General features: G+C 38.7%; 1 protein-coding gene across 1 annotated transcript; it reads right to left on the bottom strand.

The window, feature by feature from the left end:
• Nucleotides 1–1837: 1837 nt before the first annotated feature.
• LOC119741052 (aqualysin-1-like) lies at nucleotides 1838–12288 on the bottom strand. Its single transcript, XM_038216667.1, has 8 exons — nucleotides 10424–12288; nucleotides 10145–10289; nucleotides 9251–9383; nucleotides 8712–8818; nucleotides 6423–6573; nucleotides 4811–4998; nucleotides 3724–3895; nucleotides 1838–2862 (listed from the first exon to the last, which is right to left on the bottom strand). Exons 1-8 carry the CDS (start codon nucleotides 10528–10530, stop codon nucleotides 2726–2728), a joined length of 1140 nt encoding a protein of 379 aa, XP_038072595.1. The 5' UTR covers nucleotides 10531–12288; the 3' UTR covers nucleotides 1838–2725.
• Between the last annotated feature and the right edge of the window lie 78 nt (nucleotides 12289–12366).

Here is a 12366-nt window from a genome sequence, read left to right as displayed (position 1 = left end):
TAAAGGCGTATAGGATCATTTTACATAGATGGGTATATACATGCATTTTGATTGCTTTCAATAATAACACCGCTCAAAATCCAAAGAATGTTCCAAATCCTAGTAACCCTTTTGACAATAATTTGGTTGGTTAATTAGTCTCGGATCCAAATACACACAAGCAATTGTGGACCCCCTATCGTCCCTAATCCTCATTCCGTTGTTTGTTTAACTTTTTAGCAACAGCTCTCATTGGTTTTGTACACAAATTTCAATCATGGACTGTCGGTCAATCGTGGACCCTTTGTTTGTGCCCTAACCCTTTTGTCCCTAGTTCACAATTGCCGGTGTTTACATACTCACACACACACACACACACACACACCCAGACTTGTTTCACATACCTAGTGTGGACTTTCCTTTCTTTTCGTGTAGTTAAGGAACACCAGTGGAAAAACTCATTTTTCTCAAACTGTGAAAACTCTTACAACCCAATTTTTTTTCAATGATTCCCTTTAGTGTTTCTCTTCATTCTGCTACAGATAAACCTAACCCAAAAATGCCTCTAAACCTGTTTTCCAGAAATGGGGAAACACTGTGTGGACGTGGGCAAGTCCACACTTCGTCGCTGCTACCTACATTATGTGGACGTCTTTTGTTCGGAAGTCCACACTGCGTATGTAAGACAAGCTCACAATTATAACAATTATAGTAATAATAAAAAGGGAACAAATGTTGCAACCTGACGCCAATTCAGCGGTTGTGTACAAAGTCTATGGAGAGTCAAGAAAATCTTTCCTAACAAAATTGGAAATGTTTCTCAGTCCCAGATTCATGTCTTATCATCATTTTTGCAATGACTGATCTTCATTGAGATGATAGATGAAGAGAAAAGTGGCGTCAGTCAGGTTGCAACATTTCTTCCTAAAAAAGATATACATGTAAATAAATTGAGAGGTTCATCAAGAAATGTCCAAGGCGGCTATTCTCAAAGATATACGACAAATAAGTCTTCTCCCCTATTAACAATGTACTATTACTTGTATGTCCACCTGTCCATAACAACCGGACATACAAAAATCTGACGGTTCCTGGATCCGCCCCTGCAAATGTGAAAGATCCTATTGGGTTTAATACTACAAACATCTGACAATACATGCAAGAACAAGCTGCGCCACAAGTTTTCAATTTGGTTGCATCAAATCTTTATTTTGAGTTAACATAATGTGACTTAGAATAGTAATCATGAGCATTGAAATACATCCCGTCTAAACAAAAAATGGTACAGTCAGAAAAATTTGTTTCAAATATCATCTGCTAAAGACCATACCTACTATTAAAACCAAATGAGCTGGAAAAAAATGTAGCAGAAAGCATGGTCTTTCCACTTATGAGTGAACTTAATTATAAAAAAAAAACAATTTCTATTGTACCATTTTTTTTAGACAGGCTGTACATCTTTTTTTGTTGCTGCAGTAATGAATAAATTAATTTACATATTCATGTACATGTACAACTGTATTCCTCCTAATTTGCAAGTGGGTTTGGTACATCACAAGCATACACAGGTAACAATGTAACAATCAGTATTTGGAAAATAAACTGTTCTTACATGTGATGCAAATACTTGAAATGCCCAACCGCAGATTCACTTTTCCTTTTATTTCTATTTACTAGACAAGTACTTCGACATTTCTTTAATCTTTAAAATTGATTCTTGACATCCAACAACTGAAGAGCAAAACTCATCTTTCTATTGTTTAAAAATTCTTTGGGACTCACTTCTTGTGATCTGACAATGTCTGATCATAAAGATGTACTTGCATCATGCTAAAAATAAGTTGTTTTTTCCCCTTTATGTTATATGACAGTACTTCCAAAACTGCAAGAGGTTATATGCCAAGTTGAATGTATATAAATGCAAATATCTTGTTATCCGTGCACTCGTTTGCATCTACATTTATATGGTTCAAGTGGTCATTGAGCAACATTTCAAATAACATTTTAAAAATCTTATTGCGAATGGATTTCTTTTACCATATTTCTGTGAGAATACATGTCAATCATGAAAGTAATAAAACAAACATGAGAGAAACATTCAATTGCAGTGGTATAATTTCTTAGTCCTTTATTCACACAATAAGTAGAGAAAAATATGTTAGTTTTCCGGGGAACATTGATTTGTTAGGTTAATATTGGCATGCTGATTTTAATTAATACATAATAATTGACTCTCAAAAGTGTTTGTTAAAGTATCTGTTGCTGTTCTTTGTGGCAAAATCTTTTTGAATTTTTATTTCTTTTCAAGTGACGGCATTGTCATCTCTAGCCAAGTAGTTCATTACTTTGAATTATTTCGTGTCCATAAACCCAAGGAAAATAATCCATCAGAATTGACAAGTGCCCTCTATGAATACAAAACTTGAATTCTCGTGAGTTTTAATATTCAGGTTTTTATTTGTTAATAAATTCCAATCAGTTTTCATATTAATGCTGATGTCAAGAAAAGTTGAAGTCAACTTATTTTTAGTAGGAACAATTAAATTAACTGCATTATAGATTCACATTCCATGGACCATCCTAACGATAGATAACTACAAAGAACTGCTGTGAAATTACCATGTCAAAGTAGTGCCAATGCAGTGACAGGTCAAACATGAATGAATTTCTGGATTGCTTCCTCTAAAACTGAAGCTAACATTGTCTTGTTCACCTTCAATAACACCATGATTAGGTATTACTACATCTAAATATAAGCAAGAAGATTTGGGCTGCCTGCTCCGATGTTTGAGAGTTTACCCCAAGTTGCAGAGTTCACAAGTCTATTGTGAATCTGAGCAGGCGTCAGGTTTGGATTTTGAGCCAAGTAGAGAGCACACATTCCTAAAACATACCAAATACACAAAAAAAAACAAAAAAAATTAGCATTTTTCTTGACTAGTAGACCTGCTTGAAACTCTCACGACCAAAAGGAAAAAAGGAAATGTAAAAGCACAAGGGGAGTGACAAATGGGAGGGAAACAGATTCACAAGGAAAGAGAACAGAGGAGAAGTGAAGAAAAAAAATTACAGCGTTGCTGTTATGCAGAAACCATTAACTCACCACAGTAACCTGGACCTTTGACCTTTTGACCCCAAAACCAATCCCAACTTGCCTACTTCCAAGGGCAACCCCTTACCTAAGTTAGACACCAAAATCGCATTTCCAACTCAAGTTATCATCCGAGAACCATTTACCTTTAACTCACCACAGTGACCTTGACCTTTGACCTTTTGACCCAAAACCAATCATAACTTGCCTACTCCCAAGGGCAACCCCCTACCAAAGTTAGACACCAAAATCTTATTTCTAACTCAAGTTATCATCCGGAAACCATTTACCTTTAACTCACCACAACGACCTTGACCTTTGACCTTTTGACCTCAAAACCAATTCCAACTTACCTACTCCCAAGGGCAACTTGCCTACTCCCAAGGGCAACCCCCTACCGAAGTTACAATCCCAAAAAACATTTCTAACTCAAGTTATCATCTGGAAACTAAGCTGCCCGTCCGGCCCGAACTACGGACAGACGGACGGACGCCATAGGCGTTGACAATACCCTTCACGCCTCTCGGCTGGGGTAAAATGGAAACAGACAAAAACTGGACGAAAGTTTTAATAAACTTTTGAGGAAGTCATTACAATTTTAACTGGGACTAAGAACTGCAGGGGAAGAAGTACTCAGTCTTCAAAGCACTTACCTGCAACATGTGGACAGGCCATGGAGGTACCAGACATTGTGTAGACTGCATTGTCAGATGTGTAGTAGGTGCTTGGGATGTTGCTCCCAGGGGCAAAGATGTCGATGCATTTCCCCCAGTTGGAATAGTAAGCCCTGCTGTCCGTACTATCAGTTGCCCCTACTGTAACCACCTAGCACAAAAAGGAAAAAGCCAAGAAGTGTTGTTAGAGTATGTTTGGGTGTTGTTGTTTACATTAATGGACAATGACAGCACAAAGTGTATACTCATGTGCACCACAGGAACAAAGACCAAGCTGACCTCAGTGAGGGTGCTCTTTGCAAGGTGTCTATCAGAGACAATCGAAAGTGCTGTGATGTGAAACTATGGCCAAGTTTGCGCAAGGACTATAGTTGACCAATGGTTAACCATAGTTCGACTAACGCTTGCCCAAACTCTGTCTAGTCAACGGTGGTTGACTACGCTAGTCAAATATTCGGAACCAACCTACTGGGGCTGGTTGCATCGCTGGTAACCAATACCCGTGCACATTCATAACGCTAGCAGAGAGCCAGGATCCAGAAGTTTTGCGATGACATTTTGACCAGCGTTTGACTAGAGACGTTCGCACGTTGCTATCAGTGCGCAGGCGTAAGGTATGTCACAAATCAACCACTAGTCGACTAATGGTCCTTGCCCGAACTTGGCCCTTGTCTCCAGACATATATGTACTCTGTGAACTTGTAATGACATATTTGTGTGGACATTTTCTCATTTTTTTTCCGCATCTAATCCACTCTTTGGTAGTGGTAGTGTATGGGGGGAGGGGCAGCAAGACCACTTCAGCTGGACCATCACGGTGAAATTATTTTATCAAGGTCTATATGGACTATATGTACACAAGTGCCAGTAGCCCCTCAACAGTGACTTGGAGACAGTAGTTGGGTAGACTCTTGAATGGGAAGACGATGCAGGTTTGTACATGTACGTGGTCAGTGTACATGAATTCTTAAGAAAAGTTTAAATTGTGTTCTGTGTCTGTGACTTACACAGACAAAGCATTAATGATGTGCAAACCCGACCCGAAACCGAAACTGACCACACTCACCTCACTAATCCGAGATGGAGACACGTTACAGGCATCAACATTGTCATTACCAGCAGCCACGACCACCGAAATACCCGCAGAAATCACATTTCTGACTACATTATCAAAATATGTGGAGGTGCCGTCAAGTGTTATGGACATTGACACAAGAGCTGGTTGGTTGGCATTGGCAACGACGTGGTCCAACCCTTGAGGACAGAACAACCAGAAACAGATTATATAATTAGACCAGTAGCATGAAGATATTAACAACTAACCGGCTACTTTGTATCGAAAATGAAATTTGACACCAAGTTATATTGCTGCCAATCTTGTGTTTTACTCATATAGCTTATTTTTTTCTCAATCTAAAAGTTAAACGGCCTGACGTTTTAACCGTAGCACGGTCTTTCCCAAAGGCAAATTCCTCATGTAAGAATTTGAAGTCAGCTTTCACACAAATGGTGTATGTACAAAACTGAACACCCAAAAAGCAACAATGAAATGATTTTCTTCAATGTTTTTGAAGCTAAGGATTCATGTACGCTACCCTTTTTTAAGCTCTGGCAGGAGCTTCTACATGTCACTTTGTGGTTGGTTGGTTCTCGGTCGGTTGGTCTGTCAGTCAGTCGGTTGGTAGGTCTGTCCCCGGAAAATTGACCAAAAATTCGCCCCCTAAGTTTCCCATAAAATCTAACTACCGATTGACCAAAAATTGAGCAAATGCAATGGCGTCGTCAGTACAAGCACTCTTGGCGAAAGTTTTCAAAACACGCCCGCCTTTGTCTTGATCGATGTGCATGCACGTCTATTTTGCATATGTGAGACTTTTCTGGAACCGGGCCAGAGCTTATTGTGCACTCGCGCTTGTACTTGGTACTTTCGGGACGTACTTGGTTGGTTCTTCTCCTAAGGACTTCCACAAGGGAGTATAACTAGGAGGCCAGAAACACCGGGGCAAACCACTTCTCTTAGCAATAAGTGTTACTGGGTTCTTTTACGTGCGTTAGGCTTTATACAACACACAGGACCTCTGGCTTAACGTTCCAGGGTCTCCTTGTTCGATCGCGTTTGTATTCATATTGTGTACTTAATACGCGAGAACGAAAATGATAACAACACAAAATTTACCTACGTACATCCGATGGATTCTAGATTTATTTGAGATTGTTTGAATATAGCTCTTATCAACAGTCATTGTAGATTTGTTTATAAATGAGAATTAGTCCTTCAATTTAATTCAAAAAGATTGTGTGTCCCGAAAGACATTTTAGTCTCTTATTTATGTTTCAGTTTTTAACCCAATGACCGCCACAAAATTATTTCATAAATTTTCTTCTTTGTACAAGTTTTCTGAGTTCCCACCATGGTTCCACCAGTCCTCATGTATTTTAGATTTTCGGGAATGAGAGGTCAATTTTTGACATGATATTTCTCTCAATCCCTTTCACATCATGCAATTTTTCAGTTTGCATAAATTGATATGTTAGTAATAAGTTTACAAAGGCCTTAATTTTCCAAGGGTGATTTTCTTAAGAAATCAATGTACATGTATCCAAAATAATTTGGAAAACTCTCAGGATCTATTGACTCAGTCTTTAAGATGCCACCTCCATAGTCCTTTAATACCTACCAGCGATCATTTCAGCAGAAGTACCATATTTGCTGCAGGGTGGATTGCCTAAAACTTTCACGCCTTTGATGGTGGCTCTTTTGGCGACTCCATAATATGAACCTCCTGTAGTACCAGCGCAGTGGGTGCCATGGCCATGGCAATCTATACCCTAAAGATAGAAAAAAAACATAATTATGTATTCTCAGGCATGTATGGTGTAAATCAAGGACACACATGTGAAGTATCATTGAACAAATGTGGACAATTATTTAAAGTAGACAATCCTGGACTAATATCAGACAATAGCTGACGATCTTCGTCATTTTGCCAGTATCAGGCAAATGTGCTGATGCTGTTGAAGTTTTCGCGACGTTAAAGTAATTAAAATAGGGCACTCGTGAAAAAATTGGGGGGTAAAGAACACCACAAAGCGATTTCTGAGCAGACCAAAAGTCAGCGATATCCCATCATGCACGGGCCACAGGAAACCATGAAAGATACAGTAGGCATCCGCCGAAATAAGCCCTCAATGAACTGTGACCAGGCTTACCAGCTTGAGCCAGTTTATGAAGCGATCTTACGGCTTTAAATCAAAAAGAGACTACTGGACAAGTCAATAACGTCACATTGAAAAAGACAACCGGATGGTTACCAAAGGCTCTGATAGAACTTTCCCGTGAGTGTTGGTGAAGAAGAATCAACTACGAAATATCATAATAATATTGACTGCTTTGAGTGGTGTAGTACAACTAGCCTCTTGAGGTGATCCATGGACATTCTATATTTCCCGAGGAGAAGCTGAGAGAAAATAGAATGCTCCATGGATCAACGAGGGATGCTAGTTTTACAACACCACCCAAAGCAGTCAATATTTGTTTTATAACACCTCTCCCACTGATTCTGCTTGCTTTTACGTGATAATAATGGAATAGTTTAATCCAAATACAATTTAAATGTACTTCAAATTGAATACAAAAATCGGTAAAAGTTTACTTGCACTTTTCCAAACTACACCTTCACGCAATGTTTGAACCCAGCTCTGTAGCACTACGATGCGCTTGGGACTTAATACGCGCAAAGCGCACACCCGCATATGCATTTGCACACAAAACTGTTCCACTTCAGTGGGCACCAAGCTTGCTCTAGGATCCCGTCTACTTGGCATCCTCACAGGATGCAACTTCACACTTCATTGATTTCGCCTTTTGCTACTTAAGTATTCACTTTTTTAGAGTTTAGGCACTCTCCTGAAGACGGTTAGAGCATACTGACCGGAACGTTGAGTTTATATCTCTGGTTCTTTTCAAAACCATTCTCTTAGTTGAGAAATTATTCACACATGGTGTTTCTGCAAACCTTTCATTATTTAGTATCTCCACCATGTAAAGCCTCAAATCTTACTTAGTTTTTACTTAATATTGTTATAACAGGGCGACACACCTCATTGGGGTGACAATTTGGTGTCACCCTATTGTTGAACAACCCTTAGGAGACGAAATTTGATGTCGCCAGTGCTCTAGATCGATTCCTCGTCGTTCAAATCATATATATACCAAAATTCGTGGAGGTAGGATGAGGCAAAGTTTGGTTAGGTCACATTGTAGCTTCATGTAGAAGTCTATGGAAGTGTGTTGCCCTATTATAGCATTCCCGAAGATTATAACTATACGTGTAATGGTACCACTCAGGAGTCACGTTATCGTAATTTTTTTGCACGATGGGAGACATCAGTCATTAGGGAGACATTTCCCTAATGTCACAGCCCCCCTTTAGAGGCAATTTTTTTCCGTTGCAATTATATTATATTCGTTGCTCGTGGTCTCATTAGTAAACATACTGAAATTCGTGCAAAAAGGACAAGGGAATATTTGGTTAGGGCACATTTCAGTTTGAAAAATTTTGCTTACGGGGATGTCTCCCAAATGTCCAATGCAGGATAATTATTATTATTATTATCATTATGATTCATTTGACCTCAACAAAGAAAATACAACATGTAACATGTAATGAAGAATACAGATAATCATGATGTTAAGGGCATGCATACATTTTAAATGAAAGCTAGGCTTTCCTACAAGGTAAATAATAACCAACAAGGCACATATTAAACACAACAGAAAAGAATTATATGTGGGTCAGGGACTGCAAAAGCGGATCTGAAGCATGTGGACCCGCACATAATAACAAACATTAACTGGGCAATAAAGGCAAAAAAATCAACAAGAACAACATTGCAAATAGCAAGGGAAATAACACAATAGCCTAAATTTGTCCTTTTGAATTAGATTAAAGAAACATAATACTCACATTTCCACCGTAAGCATCATATTGGACAGACGCTCTACTTCCAAAGTCATTATGGGTCGGCCGGATACCGGTATCTACAACCCAGATTTCAACCCCTGCTCCTTCATCTGCAAAATAAAAACAAATACATGTATACTTGCTTTTTTATACATGTAATTTTTTTTCTGAACAAACGACTATGAAATAGTCCACTGGACAGTGGATAGACTGTCACACTTTTGGGTAGAGTTTTGCTTATTTACAATAGAGCTGAGATTTTCATGTAATCGATGCCACACTTCTGTTCAGTTACAATGTGTTTTGTTATCGGCATTTAGTCAACTTATTCCCATTAGAAATTGGCATGAATAGGCACGAACCATTAGCGTAAAAATTATCTACAATTGTGTTTTTTTCCTTGATACCGTGCTCCCCCCCCCCCCAAGCCCAGAGCTGGCGACGGAACTGGCAAGTAAAGTGCAACTAGTGGGATATATCAATGTTTACAACCGATCTATGGTGTTCTAATTTTTTGTCGACATCTAATCTTCTATTCTTACTGTAAGCCGTGTCCGTTGTGAAGTAGCCGTCTAGTGGTAGGTCAAACTGATCGATGCGGTCCTGGCCCCAGGTTGCTGTTGCGTGTGTCCGAGCGTTCTCAGTTACATACTCAACCTCATCCAATGTTCGAATCTATCCAAGAAAATTGGGAAAATTAGTCCATGCAGTTTGATGATCAGGGAGTAATAAAATGACATCTTGAGTTTGGAAAAATGGGATAAGGCAAAGAGATAAAATAGAATCACACTTTTTTGGCGAAAGGGAGGGTAGGGGTAGTGGTTATTGCATACCGTGTGTCATTGATTTAAATGTGTATTCCAAGTATGCCGATTCGGTGGAGCGCTTGTACGGAGGGTACCGAAGTTCCAGCGTTCCACTCGGTAGAGCTAGATAAAAACAAAACCTGTGTCACACGCTCTGTACCATGTTACCCGATATGTGCCCAGCTGCTGTTGTATTACAAAACACTTCATTCAAATTGACCAATCAAACCAGTAGTCCTGATTTGGGAATGAAGTGACGTCACGATTTGGTAAAGTCGACTCCGATTGGCTGGCGCACGGCTTGCATATATCTGCATGTCTAGACACATCAGACGTTATACAGGAGACTTGGCTCCATGGATAAATGTTCATACTCAGACTCAGAGTGGGGGGGGGGGGGGGTTTGCATAAACTGCTTCCTTATTTAAAATACCTTAAACTTATATAGCTTGTTTTTCTCTGAAGATATTGTGAGGACTGTTCAAACAAAATCAAAAAGAATTTTTTTTACTTTATTTTTGGCAAATTCAAACCCATTTCTACTTCTTCGCAATAATACCACTTCTTCTCAGACAAGGCCATTCAATAACAAATAGCAACAAGAAACAAACAGATCATGTTTATTCTCACATATTCCAGGGCTTCCTCTGATAGCTCTGCAGCCATGCCCTTCACGACTCGGTAGTAGCGATGAGAGATCTTGGCGTGGCCCAAACGCTGCTGCTGCACACGGCGCTGGATGTCATCAACAATGGTGTCCACGTCCAAATCATCCCTGAAATAAAAGAAATAATATCAAAAGGGAAATCAACATTCATAATCTACACAAATAGGAATCACATAATGCTTTATTACACATTGAAACATCTTCTGTTTGACAAAAATGATTTTGTGATGTCACATTTTTACTTGAATTTGATGAGGTAACGTCCTTTGACGCTCTCGTTAACTTTGTGCAGTGGAGCAAATCCAGCTGCAGCTACGCCAACCAACAACAGAAGAACCAATGTATGCATTGTACCGACTTTAACGTGGTCTACCAACAAATGACGAACTCAAAACTAGGTCCAGAAATACCCGCTCTTTTATAGACTTGACATTACTTCAATACTGCCTTGCACAAGTTTGATTCTGAGATATCGTATCATTTGGTTATATTAATGGAAACAAGTTTGATTATTGGCCTAGATACCTAAATAAATTATCATTGGGCATTTACTGATTCATTGATTAATCTACTGCAACATGTGTTTCTTCCGATTTACAAGGGATCAACAAAAAGAAACACAATTCACTTTCAATGGCTTCCAATAAATCAACTTTAAATTTACTAATTTAACAAAAAAAGTTAAACTTCAAATTACCATTTGCAACATGCATCATTTAAGTACAACATACAATCTTCTCCGTTAAAAAAAAAAACAATTACGCAAATTGCCCGATACTGCCTAACCTTATCCTACAGGTGCTTAGCATTTTGCTACAAAAACAATTCTGAATCCTCCAAAAGCTAGTTTCTCATGAAGTCACATGCTTTCGAGACCTCAGAAGCAAGAACTGTTTCAAAACATCCACATCAGCATTTCTGCACAATCTTTGTTTAGGCCTAACTGTAAACAAGATAAAAACATGTTTTGTTCTCAGACTGTTTTAATTACGGTAAGATATAGTGCAGGAAGCCGTATCAGTAAACAATGATTGTGATGTATAACTGGAATTTATATCTATTTCTGTTTTTATATTACCAATTTAGCAATTACTGATACTAAACTCTGATACATTGACCCATTTCCTATTGTGAGATCACATTACCACCACAATACTATAATGAGACTGCAGAAGTTTCACACAACTCCTCAAAAAGCCATTAGGCCTAGTAATGAACCTTACCCTCAAGCAAGAGACCACTCGTTGGCCTGCTCTGTCCAAGTGGAGTAGGCATCAGGTAATACGCTTGACTTCTAACCCAGCCACCTCACAATATTTTGGTATTTAATACTCAGTTTTATGCAGCAAAAGTAGGCCCTATGTCAGATTAAAATACTCATGACCGAGTTGGGTAAAAGCAAAAAAACTTGGGTAAGAATTCTTATGGCGACACTCTGTTGCGCTGAAAGTTTGACATTTGGCGGGATGCCTTCCTTTTGCCTCTTGTTGCAATTACAATGTAGGCCAACTTAAGCCAATCCCTTAAGCTGATTCAAACTGTTCGGGTTTATGCTTAAAATCCTTCTAAATACATTTCACGTGTGATTAAACATTAAGCAAAACATTTTATCTAGTAGACGCTATGTACATTCAAAGTCAAAAACAACAATACATTTGGCCTGGGTGACAGTCTAGGGATAGAGGGGGAATCATGTCCCCTATCACAGCTGAAAGGACAGCCTGGTTTTTAAAAACAATCTTTTGAATGTTGTTTTGTGACTTCAAAGGCACATATATACAAGTAGGATCATTTTCTTTGCATGCATTTTGATTGTTTCCATTAATAACACAACTCAAAATTCAAAGAAGAATGTTCAAAACCTAACCTGTTGAAGTTTCAGCTCAGTGGATATTGCACTTTTTGAGAAAACAGTAAAAATTATGCACGACCTTTTGATCACGAAACACAAGTTTGATTGAATGATCAATGAAATCACTTTTCATTTTGATCAGAAACACAAGTTTGATTGAATGATCATTGAAAATCACCTACATTTCTTGACTTCTTCCAAATGACAGCAAGCCAGACGGAAAAACTCCACAGATGTTTTGTGGCAGCACGATCTTTAATCCAAGTAAGCTTTTTGGTAATAATTTGGTAGGTTACCCTGCCAATGATCCTACATGTACATGACATACATGCC

The sequence above is a fragment of the Patiria miniata genome, unplaced genomic scaffold (genome assembly GCF_015706575.1).
Source record: "Patiria miniata isolate m_02_andy unplaced genomic scaffold, ASM1570657v1 HiC_scaffold_5, whole genome shotgun sequence".
NCBI classification, from domain to species: Eukaryota; Metazoa; Echinodermata; class Asteroidea; order Valvatida; family Asterinidae; genus Patiria; species Patiria miniata.
The sequence above is the reverse complement of the archived record's forward strand: the minus strand, read 5'-3'. Positions and strand labels throughout refer to the sequence as shown.